Source organism: Chelonia mydas, chromosome 4, assembly GCF_015237465.2.
Source record: "Chelonia mydas isolate rCheMyd1 chromosome 4, rCheMyd1.pri.v2, whole genome shotgun sequence".
In the NCBI taxonomy this organism is placed as follows: Eukaryota; Metazoa; Chordata; order Testudines; family Cheloniidae; genus Chelonia; species Chelonia mydas.
This window is the reverse complement of record NC_057852.1, coordinates 36,363,019-36,383,280: the sequence shown is the minus strand read 5'-3', so window position 1 is coordinate 36,383,280 and position 20,262 is coordinate 36,363,019. Positions and strand designations below refer to the sequence as shown.

Sequence of the window (20,262 nt, the reverse complement as noted above, 5' to 3'; positions counted from 1 at the left end):
CTCATGCTGTGAGCTACAGCAGCAAAGCACTGTAAGTCACACAAGGTTGCTGGAACGAGAATATGAAAAATGAGAGACAAGGTGGGAGAGAGGTAAATCTCGACTTTGGCTGATGAGAGATACAAGCTTTTGAGCTTTCACAGAATTCTTCAGGTCCTGAAGACCTCTCCCACCTTGTGTCTCTAATATCCTAGGACAGACATGCCTTAAACACCACTGCATATAATATGAAAAATATCAGTTCCTCTTATTTGTTTGAAAAAGAGTGAGTGCATGAGTAGCAGTGTGAAGAGGAGGATTGGGATAACTAGTGGACAGATATCGGTGGGGTGGTAGCTTGCATAGGTGACTGTTAAAGCTGGGAAGCTGAACCTCACTACACTCTGCTACCACAATAGATAGGACAGGAGAGGAGGAGCTGGAAGAAAAAAGTAGTAAGCCAGCTGCAAAGCACTCATCCATGAGAAAGAACTGCCCAGGAACAAACTCTTCCCAGCTAGTGTGACTGGGAATCCAAGGTTTACATTAAATTATAACTTATTTTTTTCACACCCAAAGCCAATTTATTTAGCTAGAAAGTACTTTTTTAGTGTGGTTTGAATTGTGGTACTGCCAGGAATAAGGGGCTCAGAAAGGCTTGTTTGCTTACAATAGAGATGTTCTATTAAATATGTGCTGTGGGCATAGTCATCTGTGCCAAAGTGGATGCTCCAAGTAAAAGGCCAGGGCTGAAAATGTAGCCCAAACTGACTCAGAACTTGACTGTGAAGGTCTTAAATTGATCTAAGCCATAAAGCCATGTAAGGTTTTCCTATTTGCAGGGTCCTTATCTGTTACATACAATACTTGTGTACAGCAAACACATGCCCATGCAGTCTCTCTTACCTGATTACATGTGTTGATGTCTATTCCACCCTTCAGATATTCCACTACTTTGTCCAGATTGCCAGCTCTGGCAGCTCGAAGGAAGCTTGCATTGCTGTCAGACTGTGACAAGAGGAGGAAAAAAACAAAATTCAGATTACTGCTTTAAAGAGAATACAGCACTGATACAATAATAGGTATCCACATTGTATGCTGCAGCTGTAACAATATGGTGCAAAGAAAACTGTCCATACATTTTACCTTCATTGATTCCTATACACCCCAAACAGTACAAAATTGGCACAAAGGACCTATCGACGTCTCAGACTGAGCAAAATATTGCAACAATTGCCAAAGGTAAAAAATTAGTTAGCCTGAAGGAAGAGAGTAAAAATCCTGCTAGTTAGCATTAACAATAGTACTGAAAGGAACAAAGTCTAGCTAAGTACAACCAACTTGCCAGTCACAGAATCCCTCTATCTATATATGTGTCCATATAGGATAGTTTACTAACATTTCAGCAGGAACCTCTGATGACTCTAAGGTAGTTTACTAACATTTCACCTGGGTCATAAGCAACCAATCATCTCTTCTGCTGTTGTTTCCATTATTGAGAAATAAATCTCACTAGAGTTTGGGCTCTTATTTGACCGTGCCTGGCTAACACTCACTCACTCAAAACAGCTAGTAAAAATATTTGAATGAGAGAAGGCCCCAGCAGACATCCGTAATCAGCGGAGATGAGCATGACTAAAACAGCTTGAACACATGAACAATTAACAACAGAGTGTGTAAATGTGGCACGGCAGACAGCCCTAACATGTTTCCCAAGAAAACAGTGCTGCAGGTAGGTTTAACCTTGGGCCACAGACCCAAAGGGGATGAAGTACTCAGGTGAAGCATCTATATCCAAGATAATGTTGAAACCATCATCATTCCCCTCCTATGCTGTTTTTGCTCATATATTCACATTTAAAGTCCAACAGGTTTATTGCCAGAAACCCAAGGGAGTATGAAATGCTTTTAGCCCAGCTCCCTTTGTCTTTAATTAGAGCACAGAATTCAGATTGGCCAACAGACACAAACACAATGATGCACATATGTGAGCCTGCAGTTAAGTCAATTGCCAATTAATACAGCTGTCAGCAGAGAGAGAAGAAAGGAGTGCTATAGCAGCAGGGTTAAATCAGTATGATTATGGTCATGTATGAAGATTTGGGGACCTAACGAAAGAGAGAGTAATTCTTGCTATTTTATACTTTCTGCAGGCAGAACAGAAAATGCAATTTGAAGGGAAAGGCTAAATAAAAAACAAATCTACTAGTATGTTTTTGACTGGTAACATTCTTTCTAGCACAGGAGGAAATTATTGGGATCATAGTGATGCAGAATAGGCATAAGAATGGTCTGCTACTTAAAGTTTTGCTGAAATATCTCACACTTACATTAAACACATTTTCCATTTACTCCCATCTCTCTGCTAGGAGCAAGACTGTGAAGCCCATTCTCCTGAAGGCCCCACAATACTCAAAGCCAGCTTTTGTGCAGCTTAATAATACTAATCACATTGATCCATTTATTTCAACCACCACTGTTCTTCATCCCTCCATAGGAGATCAATTTACATCACTGGTTCCTACGTATTTTAATCTACAGCAGATGGATATCATTAGAAATATTCTTTTTGCAACTGTATTTCATGCCAAGACAAAAAATTTCCCTCCAAATTCCTTTCAGCAAATTTCAGTACATTTTCCACGTCTTTTATAGTGTTAAGAAAACAGACGATTTTTCTTACACACAGCAGGGTGGAGAAGAAAGGTAGCATAGGAATTTGGATTTACAGAGCCTGAGGCATGAGCCAATCAGGCATTGGATGAAGCATGACATAGCAGCAGTCTCTGCCACATGCTTGAAACTGTATCAGTGGTTTTCAACCTATTATCAGTGGAACCCTGGGGATCGGCAGACTATGTGAAAGGGGTCCACAAAACGTTATTGTTACCAAAAACAGTGATTTTCAACCTGTGGTCCGTGGACCTCTGGAGGTCCGCAGACTATGTCTAAGATTTCCAAATGGATCCACACCTGCATTTGAAATTTTTTAGGGGTCCAGAAATGAAAAAAGTTTGACAACCGTTGGTCCATATCAAAGGAGATCTTGAGCAGTGCAGCATCTCCTATATTACACGTGTGTGCACACAGCAAAATTATACTGTAATTTTTAATTGACCTTGAAAAAAATCAACTGTCTTGAAGTAGAAGCATTGACAAAGCCAGAAATTAAAGCACTTTTGGTGAAATACTGGCCCTAATTAAGTCAATGGGAGATTTGGGAAAGGAATTTACTCATTATGGTTATGTCAATTTTTGTTTGTTGACACTTTTTACATGTCTATGGGAATTAACAGTCCCAAGGCTACAATCAGTTGCTTTCATAGTTTCAAAAATGTGTAAGTGGTAAACACATGGGCAAGGACACACAATTCAATTAATGCTCTTTTATTAAGGACACAGAAATTCAACATTTATTTGCCTTTCTTCCAGCCAGACAACTATATTAAAAGATAATGTTAGATTCCCAATTATTTTTGGAAAAATCAGCTTTTAGCCACAGGCAGGGTGACATTTTGAATTTGCAATGCATTCTGCTTAGTGATACATTTTTAAGTTCCTTCAGATACCAAACCTGGTGGAGAACAGTTCACTTGCTAAGAAAGGTATCCCATGAGTATATTAGACTAGTGCTCTGTGATCTGCACTGACAGGTCTGCCTGGGGTTCCTGGATGGAGTTTAAAGTGTTGATTTAAACACAAAACCCTAACTGGTGTGGTACCTGCCTCCTTGAATGACTGCATCTCTTCATGTGATACTGCTGGAGTTAAAAGCAGGAGAGGTGCTCATGCTGAAGCCCCCTCCCCCAGTGTAGAAGAGTTTAAAAGATGGCCATTGAGAATGTCCTGCCAGCATCACTTGGCTTCTGAATTTGCTCCCCACCCACTTGCTCTCAAATATCCTAGATGTGTTGACCTTCAGGTCATACTACAGGGTTGAGCTTTGTAGGAGAGATTCTGAAGATTAGGAGGTTGGCTGAGGAGCAATTTCTTAGAAAGGGTGAGGTGTTTGGTGTTTTTTTTTTTCCTATTTTTTCTTTTTAATGAAAAGTTTGCTTGCTTGCTGTTGGTTTGTGCTTACTTGTGATTTTAAACAATTGTCAAAGCTGCCCAGATGTTGGAATAGGGGTGTTGGGTTTCTATGTTACAAATCTAAATTAAAGTTTTACAAGTGCTAACATTTAGGTTTATATTTGTGTCAGAACTCTAAGAAAAAAATATATGTATGGATTCAAGCAGAGAGAGAAAGGCTACAGATCCTTACAAAGGTCTCCACCATGAGGCAAAACTTCAAGAGCTGAACATATTTAGCCTTTAAAAAAAAAGAATAGGAAAGATTTGATTGCAGTGCATAAATATTTTAAAGGGTGACACCTGCACTTTGGGACAGACCTGCTCTTATTACAGAGAGATGGTAAAAGAAGAGGTTGTGATGGGACATGTTTAGAATTTATTATATCAAGGGGATTTATATCAAAACCTCAGCAGAGAGAAAAGGAGCAGGTACTACCGCTGAATTTGAATTGAAGGACGAACCAGTGCTTAATGTACTCTCTGTACCAGTTGAAAAGCTGGGCTGGCCAGTCAAGTGGGAGATCAAGCAGACCAAAAGTTTCTACACCTTGTAGGACATACTTGTGAAAGCACAGTGTGAAATCATTAGTCAAAGGGTAGTGAACGTATTTTAGTTTGAAAGTTAAAAGGATCAACTGCAGTTTGTTTTGCTTGCACAATAGCAAGCCAGATAAAATCTCCATCCACCAACTGTTTGCCACTATAGTTTTTGGCCCTGAGTGACGTGGAAAGAACCACAAAAACTTCTCTCTCTGGAAAATATGTACTTCAGCTATAAATATTAGGGCTGAAATTTTCAAAGGAACCTAATAGAAGCAGTTGCTCAAATTCCACTGTAATTCAATGAGAGTTTGAGGCATAAATCTCTCAGGCCCTTTGAAAACCCCAGCCTAATCTTAATTTCCCCCCTCTCACCTCTTCCTCACTGCCACACGCACTGCACGTATATTATTTCTCCTTCTCTTTATGGTACTCCCTCTCATGTTATTAAACATCTTCTCTATCACTGGCTCTGCCAAGTATGGAACAGCACGATAGTACAGGTTGTGAGTGCAGATGCATGTGACTGCTGCCTATAGTGTCAACGCACAAACACAAACAGATGAAATTTGCCACGGAACCATATCGTACGTTGATTACAATCCATTCAGCGCTTTACAAGTCACTGATGTGAAAGCCCATTGAGCTCAAATGAAATCCCTGATATTCTCTCCTTTTCAAACCCTCCTCCCTTTTTTAAAAAAACAGGTAGAGCAGAGTATCTGCTCAGAAGGAAATTGATATGGCTTCACAGTAACTTGACAGAGTGAGAACACATTTCTGCTAAATAGGGGAAAGAATCACTTTTAATCACTTATAATGGAGGAAAATGATGAAATTCTGGCTAGTTCCATCAACAAAGTATGGTCACTAGATTTTCTAGAATCCCATTAGAATCAAAATTAGTTTTTTCTTTTAATAAGAGTTTTCCAGAGTATCAATAAAAATATAATTCCAATCAAAACTTTGAAATAATGGGCCAACTTCATCTTGTGGACTTCAGTGGAGTTACATTGTGGGTGAATTTGGTCCAGAATATCCAAAGTCAAGTTAATTACCGGAAGCAGACCTGGTTTAATCTACACAAGACAAATTAGTTAATTATTTGTGTTACCGTAGCACCCAAAGACCTCAAATAGGATCAGGCTTCATGCTCTCTCAGGAAAACAAACACATTCCTTGGCTCAAAGAGCTTACAATATAAAAAGGAAAAAACAGATGTGGGGGGAAAACAGATACAACATACACATAGGCTGGGGTCCTGCAAGTGGATCCACACTGGCAGACCCTTTTGCCACGGAGGTCTGACTGCAGGGCCAGGGACAAACTGCTCAGGCCACTGAAAGACACATGTCTGTTAGAAGATAACAAACTGCCTGTGACTTTTATTTGTTTTGTCTTTTACGTTTTTCTGTTTTCAATTTTCTTACATAAAACTGAATTTTCTTTCCCTATTCTATATAGAAAATCATTGACTATTTTTTTAACTTTTTTTATTAATTTCTTTTAAAAAACACCTGTTTTTCTTTGTAAAATTAGCAAATATCCCTGCTGCCTACCCTGAAATAGGTTTTTTTCCTCAAAAAAATCCGATTTAAATAAAAAAAAATTCATCTAAAGATAGTTTTAATTAAGATACATTGTAGCTCAAAGAGACAATATATTCATGTAATATTTAAGAAAAGTTTTATAAATGAGTTCCAACAGTTTGTGGATTAGGGACCCAATCTTATGGGATTCCAGGGGCTTCTGTATAGATTATTTAGGTTAATCTTTCTCTCTACCCAATGGGACTCAGTGCTCAGTCTAGAAGATACCATCAGAGATGCTTAGTTTTGCAGTTCTCAAATGTGGATTTGTCACCAGAGATAACATGATTGTTAACAGCAAAAAATGTTTTTAAATAAAAATAAATAATATATAGAGGTGAGAAATAACAGACCTCAACCCTATTTTCTCTCTGCAAATTTGTGAACACAGAGTCAATCCCTTACCTCTCTCTAAAAGTGAAAAGTTTCAAAAAGTTCAATGAATAGAAGATTGTTGGGGGCGGAATAGATCTGGACAAGGAGAAGAAGTCTGGAGATAATGTGAGAAGGGAGGGACAGGCAGTAGAAACAAAAGTGAAACTGTTTGAGCAGCATATTCCAGAAGTCTTGAGGTCTTTCTGAGTGTAGCCTTCACTGATTTGAGATCTACCATACCATTCTCTCACTAGAAGGGAAATCCTATAATGGCAGCAGGCCATAAAAGAGACCCACTTTGGGTCTCATCTATCTCATCTGTCTCTGAGTTGTGAAGAATATGTATTAAGGTTATAACAACCAACAAGAATGCACTTATGTAGAAATCCATGATTAAATCAAGTCTTCCTGACTAGTGATTTAAATCAAATCCACCCTGATCTCCCTACAGCAATAAAAGCTAGACGACGTCATCAGTCTACTGCTTTCGTGAAAGTAACTCTGCTGCTGCCAGGTTTCCCCCTTCCATAGAATGGGAGGAGACTCAAGTCCCCAACCCATGGCTCCTGCATCACTTGCCTCATTGGGAAGTAGGGCCTGAGAGTGCTTATGGAATCTGGTTCTCCGGTATTGGGGAAAGCAACTGAAGAGCATGAGCAGAATCTCAAAGTCAAATAAAGTTTCAGTAGCTTTGTAAAATAAATGACTTATCCTTCATGGACATCTTTGGCATTTATTGCATTGATAAGAACCATAATGATGCTTTAAGAGCTCCCCTGGGTTCTGAAGTGTAATTCTATATTAATTGGTTGGACTTTTTTTCCACAATATATTATCCAAGTTTATTTTTCCTTTTTTCTCTTTATGGGTCTTTGAACATGATCAGAAACAGACACCCCCCCACACACACACACCCCGTTATAGTGTTCAGGTGCATTATACTCAGTACACTCAGAAAACAGAACAGAGCATATTGTTGGTGTAGGCCAGAGATGGGCAAACTACGGCCCACGGGACCGTCCTGCCTGGTCCCTGAGCTCCCAGCTCGGGAGGCTAGCCCCCAGCCCCTCCCTCACTATCCTCCCTCCCCCACAGCCTCAGCACACCGCGCCGCCAGCACGAGAGGGGGCTGCACTGCAGGGGCAGGGGAGAGCAGGGATGGAGGCTCACCTGCAGCCTCTGGGAGCAGGCGGGCAGTGCAGGTGGCGGGAGCACAACCGGAGGACTCAGCAGGAGCACCAGATGGCCACACAGACGGCTGGAGAGAAGTGGTGCTTTGAAGGGGAAACTGCTGCTTCTCTCTGGCTGCACAGTTGCCCCTGCTCCTCCTGAGTCCTCTGCCTTAATGCAGGGCCACATTCTGAAAAGGGCTTTAGAGGGGGGCCTGTCAGGGGACGGGGAGGGTTGGATAGGGGGTAGGATCCCGGGAGGCGGTTAGCAGCGGGGGTCCCAGGAGGGGGTGGTCAGGGGACAAGGAGTGGGGGGGTTGGGAAGGGGAGGTTAGGGGTTGGGGAGGCACAGCCTTCCCTACCCAGCCCTCCATACAGTTTCAGAACCCCGATATGGCCCTCAGGCGAAAAAGTTTGCCCACCCCTTGTGTAGGCCAATATATTTTTCATTATAGAAAAGGAGGAGAAGCAAGCAATGATTCTCTTCATTTAAATCCATTTGAAACATATATCTCACAACAACATCCAAGGGACAAAGATCCAAAGCAGCAATTCAGCGAAAGCTGCTTATAGAGGTCCAGCCACCTCCCATGTGGCTTAGGGTTATGCTACAGGCAGCCTAACTCACTTTCCTCTCTTGAGCTGTTCAAGAAACTCAGAAAACTCTTTGGTCCATTCCCATCATTTTTTGGGTTGTGCTTAATTAAATAAAGTTTTCAAGTCCATCCAAAAGTCCACACAAACAAAAGTTTCTCATCCTCCTCCCAGGCCTTGCTGCATGGGGCCCTTCCTGCTTTAGTGGGCCCTATCTGGCTGTCCTAACTCCCAGGACTCTCTACTGGAGCCTGCTCAGTCCTAGCTGTCTCCATTGCCCTAGAGCAGTAGGAGCCTGCAGTCACCTGGTCTCTCCCAGGTATGGCTCATTCTGTAATCAGGCTTGCCTAACCCTCCAGCCCTTAAGCGGTGAGCCACCCTGTTACACTGATACTAGACATGATAGTAATACAGAACATGGAGTATATTGTTATGTATTTCTTAATTATAAACTCACAAATACCAATGAAATATTCCACTTTCATGAGCTTTTCAAAGATGCAGTACTACATTTCAAAGCCTGGACAACCTAACAGGTCGCACTTAAGTCAGAATACTAATGTGTGTAATTTACTGTGCCAGCTTGCTCTGCCAACTCTGCAGTTTTTTAAGGCAAGATCTTTATTCCTTCCTTGTAACTGTCAAGGTCTAAAGAAGCAAGTTTTTACCAATACTACTGTCTATATAATTTACCAACTGGTATTCTCATAAATTCAGATCTACTCTCTGAAAATTTTATTACTACTCATCAATCTCAGGGTTTTCTGTAGTTTGAGGTTCTGTGAAACCATGGTTTCTGGTTATTGCAGGCTTTCTCCATCGCTTGAATAATCCTTGGGGAAGTATTTTGTTTCCCTATGGGCAGATATTCGTTAGAACTCATGACACCTCTCAATGGCACAGCAGTTGAGAATATTAGTCCAGCTGATTCTTCAACTTTTGGTTGACTACATGATGTTACCACCTGTCACTGTGACTTTTTTGGGCGGGGGGAAAAATGATAAAAAAAAAAAACAGAGAATTTATTGTACTGTTTGTTACCAAATGCACTTTCCATTCCTATGCACATCCTTCTGAGCTCTCTAATAGATGGTAGAAATTCACAGACCACAGTCAAGTTTCCACTCTCTCTATAAAAGAAAATGTACCACCAACAAAAATCAAGGCCACCTCTAGAAAAGAAGAAAACTAGGTGCCTTAAGCATTTACCAGCAAAGTCTAGGGCTGCCAATATTAGAAGCTTGTATTTATGGACACCCAACTTTAGGTGCCCCCAAACTTTCATTTGCACACACTCAAACTGTATTTGCACATGCAAATCAGAGATTTTGGCCATTAAGAATTAGGCACAGTTATAGCCATTAAAAGGAAACATAAGACCATGGGAGCTATAAGTCATCCCATGTTATGAAAATGAATGATGCCATGCTGCATTTCTTGTGTAGAACTTAACCATTAAATAATATTCAACTGATATTTTACAGTAGAAAGTAACAAACTGACAAGCTTGGTGCATCAACATGTTTTTCTTCTAACATGTATTATTTTGAGAGGTCTCTGCTGAGGTGAAAAATACAGTGGTAGTGTGTTGGGGTTCCCTTACCGCTCATAGCACCTCCTCCTGGCTGTTCTGGGAATTAGCTCCGCCAGGTGCTGCACCCTTCTCGGCAGTCTCTCTACCCATCATCTTCTCTCAGCGTACAGCCTCTCTCGCTCTCCGAGCTGCAGCTTCTGGTCTGTGGTGTGGCCCTCTGGCCAGGTCACTAAATTCCACCCCTTCGGGGGAAACTGCAGTCCTCCCAGACCAGCTGTCCGGCTGACTTCTCCAATGCCCTGTGTCACTTGTGTAACTATCCAGTGGCTAGTAGGAGAACCCAGGACCACCCTCTGCACTGGATTCCAGCCCACGGACCCTATAACATGCAGCCAAGGCCTGTACTGTCTTAGCCCTTGCTGCTGTTTCCCTCAGCTTCTTCCTACATAACTGGCTCCCCTCCCTCTTTGGGTTTGCCAACCTACTCTCCCTCCTCTCAGGAAGTGACTGTAGATTCCTTCTCATTTGCTCTCCGCTCCTGGGCTTTATACAGGCCCCTCCCATTCCTGTCCAGCTGAGCTTGCTTCTAATTAGTGGCCTCCTTGCAGCCTATATCTCTCCCCTACTTGCTGCTTAATTGGTTAATTAGCCCTGCCTGTCCTAATTTACCCTTTTAGGGCCAGTGTGGGGAATACACCCTATCACAGGTAGTTACTGTAATGTTTCATTGGCCCCTGGAAGAAATGTGCATTTTTTACAGCAACTGTGATAGAACCAGTATTGTTTACCATACAGTTCTGCGGTACATTTCCCAAGTGCTGATCACAAACCAGGTCTTCACTACAAAAGACCTTCCAGTAAAATTGTGGTGCTAGAAAACTGGGAAATTGGGATAGTATTGTTTAATTCTCCTCTTTATTTGCAATGTAATAGTAATACTAACAGATATTTCAGTTTTGTGCATTATGCTTTGGTATCGTGTATTCTGTAAATAGAAACACTCCTTGTACTACTTTTGAATAAATCTGCTTCCTATATTTTGGTGACTTCCACTTTATTATTTCATTAAAATACAAAAAAAAATTCTTTAACATAACAATAAGGTTAATCATTTAACAATTATCCCAGTTTTGAAGATCCATTGATCTCGTTTCTTCTATGTCAACCCTCTTCCATACCAATTTGCCAAGACACCTTTCAATCCTCAAACAAGTCTCTACTAAAGACACATTTCTTTCCTGCTTTCCCCGTTGTATTCCAACTTCTATTTCTCTTTTTAGACTGCAAGCTCTTTGGAGCACAAACTGTCTCATTTTGTGCCCTGTGTGCTTCAGAAATAGTTGTGTTCAGAAGTCTAGAAATGTAAAATATAACTTTACCTCTGTCCCCATATATATGAACGACAGTGTAGTAAAATTTCATGAACACATACTATTTCTCAAACAATACCAATAATATTTCATGATGTTTTTTCTGCTCTTATAGAAAAAAGATTCATTCTTGGAAAATTTATAAGCTATGCAGGATGATAAAGATTTCAGTTCAGAATCTTTTTCTGTATTGAAAACTGTCTGCAAAGGAAGCTTGTTATATTGAAAACTCTCTCCATAGTCCCAATTAACATAACATGTAACTGATGATGTTAGCTCTGATGCTAACAAGTTACTGCCAAAATGTGCAAAACCAACTTTTAAAATCTCATAGTTTTGTTTTTGTTATTTACTCAGACAAAAAAAGGGTCATAGTGCAATGTTGAGTTGGTTTTGAGTTATGTATGAGTTAAAAAAAATCTTAAAATTTACTTTAAATGGGAAAAGTGTTTTTCACCCAGTGTCAAATAGTGCAAAAACAATTGATGTGATCTTGCTCCAATCTTTCTATATAAAAAAGTTAGATTTTTTTTAAAGTCACTTTTTGCTTGTGACTGAACTTGAAGAATTTCAGCCAGAATGAAGACGTGTTCCAAAAGCAATGAACATGTATAAATGTATTATGAAACTCCTGACATAACCTTAACTACAGTAGTGGCAACCAGTGTGACTGGTTAAATACAAATTTACTTTTATCAGTATCTACTGTAATTCTTAAGATATTAGACACAGGAAGACGAAGAGGAAAACATTTTAGAGAAATAATATTTGCTAAAGAATGGCTGACACTGGCTGTGATTTCAACCTCTTGCTTGAGGACTAGTACCAATGCCAGAATTTTTGCCTGCATGTAACACTTGTTAAACCACATATAATTTAGGGACTATAGTAATTGAGCTATACACTACTGTTGAAAGTAATCCTGTATTTTAATAGTTAGCAGTCTTCCTTTTGGGTCTCATATGCTCTGTTCAGATTCCTATTTTCTTACTTAGCTTTCTATTAATGCTTCTTCTTATCAAAATGACATTCTAAAAATGTTACAGCCAGGAAAGTCATAGTTAAAAGTGAAACTCTCTACTCAATCCACCTTCCTGTATTTATCAACTGCAGCACATATGGTGAAGGACCACCCTGTCTTAGAACCCGGTGGAATGCTGGGCATGATCAAGTGAGTTTAGAATAAAAATTCAGTTTTATGTCTGAATCCTATAGATTTTGTGGATTCACTTTTCAGTTACAGGGTGACAGGCTTCCTATTAAATTACCAAAGCCATCCAGTCTACCGTGTTAAGTCATTTTTATTGCAAAACAAAATGTATTATTATAGGGACCAAGTTGGAATTTTATGACTGGGAAAGAGGTTCAAAATTCCCTTTCTATATACAAATATTTATAAAAGTTAACAGCTTTTTACCTGCTATAACTACAGCATAGAGCAACAGTTAATGGCATCACTAACACAGGGAACTGCATTCCATGCACGGCTTTAAAGGTAATATTTACAATCTTTTACAGTAAATATGGCATCCTCAAGACCACTTTGCAAACATTAAGGAATTTAATCTCACCATTTCCCTGCAAGTTAGGTCCTGTGTTTCAAACAAGGAAAATGAGAAATAACGAGGGAGAATAACTATCTTGTCCAAAATCACAAAGGAAATCGATGAAGGAATGGGAACTAGAAGCCAGGCCTGTTGACCTATTCCTGTACCTTAAACACAGTGTGTTAACTGAAAGGGGAAAGCATGAAATTCAAAACTGAAGTACTGTGCAGTTAATCAAATAATGTATTTTATATATTAACTTTTATGTCTAAATATGTATTCTACTCATGATCTTAGATCTCAAAGAACTTTTCTTTTTTTCCATTTTAAGTTCACCTTTAAAATGTTGACTATAAAACACAGATCCGATCTTATGGAATCCACTTAGTTGGATATGACCTTGGAGGATAAAGAACTCTGATCCTGATGGACAGGTGAGCAACAAAATATGCTTATTAACTTGTCTCTATTATATGCCAGCAGATTCAATCAATTACCAATCCTAAAAATGTTCAGATGAAATTGGCCTTGTATTATCATCAAATATACACCATTTCTGACCAGGAACACAGAAACTGTCTTTGTGAAGAGCTTCTGGTTTTATTTGACAGTGTTACAACCACTCACAATGTTTAGAATGGCAAAGAAGTGTTTGTAAACCAGCTGCTTTCATAGTGCAATGCTGATGGCTTGTTAACTCTGTTAATGTGGAATTTAGTCCATTAAAAAAATCCCTTCATTCTTTGCTTGTTCATCACATTAAAATATACAAGTTATGTCTGGAAAACACAATATATGTGGTTCAGCCATCCACAATAGTAAAGCCACAAGGTATAAGATCCAGTTTCTGTCTTTTTTGATGTTTCCAAGCTACAAGATGCAGAAATATATATATTATATAGAATATATATATATCACACACACACACTTTATAACATGAAAACATTTCTCATTAGTTTTTTATTATGCCAGACTTCCTATAGTGTTAAATTTACCATCATATCCTTGGGGCAACCACTAAATTTTTATCCCAATTGATCTGATTAATCTCTGGTTTCAGAGACCATCTGTTTAAAACCAGACAGCATGCGATTGGGTGTAACTCTGTAAAACTGCACAGAAGCTGCACCCTTACACTGCATATTTTATATGCAGATTTTTTGCCAGCATAGTAAGTAATTTTTTAATTTCACCATATTCAAATGAATGAGACTCGAAAAGAAAATATTTGTATGTAGAACCTTTGCTGCAAAACCTTGAGAGCTACAATTTCTTAGCCACTTGCATCTTATCTTCTATGTTCAGAACAATCTTCTATACTGATCTCAAAGTGCTGGTGCTCTCCAGAGGGCATCACCATTGAACAGTGACATGGCTTTGTGAATAGCAAGCCTAAAACGGAGCTGTGAGCCAGAATGCCAAGGCATTTTTTGAGAAGAGTATCACAACACATTATCAAACTTTCTGATATGCTGGCTACTGGCAAAGCTATGTCTTTCACTTGTAGTAGATTAGGCTGACACTGGTAGGTCTGTAAAAGGCTGAGTAAAGAGAAGTAATGATATCAGAGATGAAGAGTTATTTCCCAAGCTTTATTAAGAGTATGCAGATTTCATACGCAAACTAACTATATATACTATATATATAGTAGCATTTTTCATTTCCAGCGCACTTTCCTTTGAGATAGGTTTTACAGAGTAGTTAAGTGACTTGCCCAATTATCATGTAAGCTGTCAATTTCAAATAACTCAGTAATTTTATTACTATTTCTGTGCTCAAACCAATTGTGCAAATTTCTCTGTACACGCAAGTTGCACAGGTATCTTCTTACTACTCATCCTGGCATATGCCTTTTCCTTATAAAAGGCACAGAATTAGTTAATTCAGAGGTAAAAAAATTTAAAATTAAAACAGCAATCTGAATAAACAAATAGGTACATTATTAAAGATTCTTTGAATGGGATTCATGTATAAGGAAAGGGCACAACAAAACTTTGCAATTATCTCATCTTCTCAAACCTAATCACCAGTACGCGAACTTAACCATATGGATTACTGAAAAGATGGCCAAAATGGAATGGCAACTTTTCCTGTATGGGAGTCCTTGCACAAGCCAAGGCCCCTTTAACAACATGCAGCTGATTGAGTCTCTCTTTGGAGAACAATTTAACTATTGCTTTAATCTCAGTGGCTTTGACCCATTAATACTTACTACCCCTCTATAGAGGCTGGAGGTGACAGCTGTCAGAAAAGGCTTTGGTAAAAACAACAAGGAATCCGCATGGCACTTTAGAGACTAACAAATTTATTTGGGCATAAGCTTTTGTGGGCTAGAACCCACTTCATCAGATGCATGGAGTGGAAAATACAGGTGCAGGTATAAATACTTGAAAAGATGTGAGTTGCCTTACCAAGTGTGAAGTCAGTCTAACGAGACAATTCAATTAACAGCAGGATACCAAGGGAGGAAAAATAACTTTTGAAGTGGTAATGAGAGTGGCCTATTTCAGACAGTGACAAGAAGGTCTGAGTAACAGTAGGGGGAAATTAGTATTGGGGAAATTAGGTTTAGGTTTTGTAATGACCCAACCACTCCCAGTCTTTATTCAGGCCTAATCTGATGATGTCCAATTTGCAAATTAATTCCAGTTCTGCAGTTTCAAGTTGGGGTCTGTTTTTGAAGTTTTTTTGTTGAAGAATTGCTACTTTTAGGTCTGTTATTGAGTGATCAGGGAGACTGAAGTGTTCTCCTACTGGTTTTTGAATGTTATGATTCCTGATGTCAGATTTGTGTCCATTTATTCTTTTGCGTAGAGGCTGTCCAGTTTGGCCAATGTACATGGCAGAGGGGCATTGCTGGCACATGATGGCATATATCACATTGGTAGATGTGCAGGTGAACGAGTCCCTGATGGTGTAGCTGATGTGGTTAGGTCCTATGATGGTGTCTCTTGAATATATATGTGGACAGAGTTGGTACTGGGGTTTGTTGCAGGGTTTGGTTCCTGGGTTGGTGTTTTTGTTGTGTGGTGTGTAGTTGCTGGTGAGTATTTGCCTCAGGTTGGGGAGCTGTCTGTAAGTGAGGCCTGGCCTGTTCCCCAGGGTCTGTGAGAGTGAGGGATCGTCCTGCAGGATAGGTTTTAGATCCTTGATGATGCGCTGGAGAGGCATTTGCAGCCATTAGATCAGTTCATCTTGGACTGTTGTGAAGTAGACTAAAAAGTTGACAAAACTTTCAGTGGAGCTAGTTTTGCAATACAGCAACTGATCTGGGTCTAAATCACAATCCTGCATCTGAACACCCTGGCCATCACAGAGATTGGCATATGGGTCCAAACTCTGGTACCAGGCCCATTGCTACTTATTACAAAAACATTGTTTGTTACAATAAAAGCATGCAGGGAAAACAGATACAAGAAAAAATATTTGCATTTGTGTTGTGTACTATTTTAGATGCAGTTTCTTGTTGGACCTGTGTAGTCATTAAAATTACATTCATTTGTATCAAATTAATATTGGCTTGCATACATTTAAATAAAAATCTGAATACCATAGGAAGTACTATTAAGGAATAGCTAGGAGCCAAAAGTTATGCATCGCCTAAGGAGATGGGAAGAATGAATATAGTTTGCCTTTATTTGGTATATGAGGTGATTATAGCTCTCTTCTACTAGAGGAAGAAGTTTCAGCCACGAAGAAATAAAGTGTGTAATTATATTTAAGATTTAGTGTGTCACTAAAAAAAAAATATTACCACAGATTCATAGATATTTAGGTCAGAAGGGACCATTATGATCATCTAGTCTGACCTCCTGCACAACGCAGGCCACAGAATTTCACCCTCTACTCCTACAAAAAAAATCTCACACCTATATCTGTGCTATTGAAGTCCTCAAATCATAGTTTAAAGACTTCAAGGAGCAGAGAATCCTCCAGCAAGTGACCCGGGCCCCATGTTACAGAGGAAGGCAAAAAACCTCCAGGGCCTCTTCCAATCTGCCCTGGAGGAAAATTCCTTCCTGACCCCAAATATGGCGATCAGCTAAACCCTGAGCATACGGGCAAGATTCATCAGCCAGATACTACAGAAAATTCTTTCCTGGATAACTCGGATCTCACCCCATCTTATAGCCCATCACAGGCCATTGGGCCTATTTATGAATATTTAATTACCAAAACCATGTTATCCCATCATACCATCTCCTCCATAAACTTATCGAGTTTAATCTTAAAGCCAGATAGATCTTTTGCCCCCACTGCTTCCCTTGGAAGGCTATTCCAAAACTTCACTCCTCTGACAGTTAAAAACCTTCGTCTAACATCTAGCTATGAAAGAGAATAGGCTTAGCAAGGTATTGCAGAAAAGGAGCTGAGAAAATAGAACAAGGTACAACTTTCATGTATGCTGTTATCTCAAGCATCTTTTGGGGGATAAATTAATTAATGCTGGTTTTAAAGCTTTTTCAAAGTAGTTTTAATATGTGTAAGTGACACTTTCATAACAGGTCATACTAGGTCTCATCATAGATTTGTGTTTTTAAGAGATAAAGGGGTGCACAGCAAGTTGTACTCGACACACTGAGCTTCCTCTAACTTCCAGCACATATATTTTTCTTTCAACAAATGTAACTAATGGGGAAATTTAAGTCTTGCTAATAATTCCTGGGGTGTTACAAGGTTATACAAGGTAGAGATAATGCATTCAGCATGGAGATTTTTTCAGGATTCTGGAGCTCTGAATAGCTTTCCATCGGGATATTTTAGGGGAAATCTAGGTTTCAATTGCTATGGTTTGTGGTTCTAACATGAAAAATCCCATTTGTTCACTATTAATGTTTGAGTTTCCTTGTACCCTGTTATTGTCTCTCAAAGCAATAATGATATATGGCATTGTTCCACACCTTTGACTTTTTTGCTCCTTCACGACTCCAGAACCATACAACGATTATATTTTTCTTATGTTTCTTTACATTTTTCTTAGCCATCAGTAGTTCCTCTTTCCAGAAGACTTGAGATTGTCTTCCTATTGATATGTATAGATGCTAACCCAATCATGTTTCCAAAACCAATTAAAGTCCATCTCTATTCAGCAAAGCTCTTAAGTGTGTGCTTAATTTTCAGCATCTGCTTAAGTCTTATTGACTTCAATTGAAACATGTTCATTATACTAAGTGTTTAAATTCTTTGCTGAATAGAGATGGACTTAAACACATGCTTAATTACTTTGCTGAATCTGGGCCAATATCATCATCAGTAGCAGCAGGCAACACTGATGCAAAAACTTGTTAAGCATCAGAATCAACCTTGGTTTGAATCCAAGTGGCAAAAGTCTTCTATAAAACCTTTGTGGTACTTAGCTCTCTAGCTGCCACAGACATTTGTAGGAGTCCTCCCACCATATTCATTAGTCTGGCATAGTGGACTCACTGCCAGCTGCCTTTCCCTAAGTCAATGAAGGACTTGTGAGAGCAAAGAAAAATCTGGATATAGCACTTGTCCCGGGGAGGCTGACCGCTGTAAGTGAAGCAGATCCAGCTCCCACATGCCAGAGTAGATGCTCCTTCCCACTTGGCTAATTAAGAGGGCCGGGCAGCACCTAGAGGCTAAAAAAAAAAATGATTAGGGAGAGTCCCAGTGAGTCTGAGCAAACTGGTTCAGTCAGGAATGCCAGGAGATGAAAGTTGCCAGAAATTGATTATGGTTCCTGGGAGAAGGCTGAAGGCAAGAGAGCAGTAAGAGTGGGTTTGGTGGCTGGCCTCCCCAAGCCGAGGGCTGACGGCAGGAGCAGCAGCGGAGGGAGTTTCCTGGAGATCTGGAGCCAGAGAGGACTGATGGCAGGGAAAGATGGAGAAGCTTACCTGCTGATGTCTCCAGGAATGGAGAATAGGACTCAAGGGAACTATGAGAGGGCCAGGGGAAATGAAGTATGCTCCCTAGCCAGGATGCATCCCCAGAGAGCAATTCCCATCGGAAAGAGCAGGGTTGCACTCCTGTTGGAAGGGCTGGGGTAGCTGTCCTGCTACAAGGACAGGAGAGGACTGATAGAGAGCCCATGCATGGTGGAAGGTGCTGGTGTGTGATATGTGGGGTGTCGTGGGATGACACATCAGGTGATCTTTAATGACTGTTTGCACAGGAGTGAGAAATGAACTCCATGTCTGAAACTTTTATTATAGACTTTTATAAACTATGTTCTGGTAATAAATACTGTTGATGGACTAGAGGATAAGTGTGCATGAAGTTACTGGGGACTCAGAGGGGAAACTGAGGCAGGCTTGCCAGTCATGCCATAGCCTGCAGCAGGAAGGTGCGCCAATCAGTGTCACCCTATGACAGCCCTGTGAAATTTGTGAATCAGTATTTTGACTTGCTGCTTGACCCAAGCTGAGGCTGCTACATTGTGCCATGTCAGATTTCCAAATACGGTTTTAAAATATAAAGTTAGGTTTCATCATCTTATCCAAGCACATAATGGTACCCAAATCTCAAGCACCATACCCAGGCCTGAATAACATTTTCCTTCAGCTACATACAATATTCAGATTCACAGATTCATAGAGCTACATACAATATTCAGATTCATAGATTCATAGATATTTAGGTCAGAAGGGACCATTATGATCTAGTCTGACCTCCTGCACAACGCAGGCCACAGAATTTCACCCACCACTCCTACAAAAAAAACCTCACACCTATGTCTGAGCTATTGAAGTCCTCAAATCGTGGTTTAAACACTTCAAGGAGCAGAGAATCCTCCAGCAAGTGACCCGTGCCCCATGCTACAGAGGAAGGCGAAAAACCTCCAGGGCCTCTTCCAGTCTGCTCTGGCGGAAAATTCCTTCCCAACCCCAAAATTGGCAATTAGCTAAACCCTGAGCATATGGGCAAGATTCACCAGCCAGATACTACAGAAAATTCTTTCCTGGGTAACTCAGATCCCACCCCATCTAACATCCCATCACAGGCCATTGGGCCTATTTACCATGAATATTTAAGATAAGCTGGATGACCACAAGCCAAAAAGTCAGATCCAAATCATCAAGTCTCTCTATAATGGACACAATCTGAATAGTCCAAAATGTGAGCTGGTTCTGATCTGGACCTTTATTTTTAACCCCGCATTTTGGGAATGCTTTTATCTATGGCTTTGTATTTGCCTATTAAAGTGTCATGAAGGGTGGGTTTCACTTTCACTTGCATTGGATTTAGTTGTCACACAGGGTTTGTGTCACTTGTTTCAGTATAAGCCTACCCAGGGGCATTTTCTGTCCTCACAGCAAGATCTAAGGGAAATGGCTGTGTTGCACCAAGTCCAATACACCGACCACATGAAGGAGACATTCCTCCTTAGAATGACGTAGTGAAAGCCATGCCCCCAAAAGGTCAGAAAGCAGTCTGTTCTCCTTAGTCTCAAACACTCACATGTTTGATCAGACCACACTGCCATTAGAGTAGCAGCACGATTAGGCCAGGAGGGTATGAAAGGAAGAG

General features: G+C 40.1%; 1 protein-coding gene across 50 annotated transcripts in view; it reads right to left on the bottom strand.

The window, feature by feature from the left end:
• Positions 1-20,262, bottom strand: part of ANK2 (ankyrin 2) — a 559,252-nt gene that overhangs the window by 222,694 nt on the left and 316,296 nt on the right. For all 50 annotated transcript variants that reach the window (XM_043545376.1, XM_043545385.1, XM_043545350.1 and 47 more), the window contains exon 2: positions 886-987. In XM_043545376.1, the coding sequence (XP_043401311.1) occupies positions 886-987 (102 nt within the window). The remainder of the gene's footprint in view (positions 1-885; positions 988-20,262) is intronic.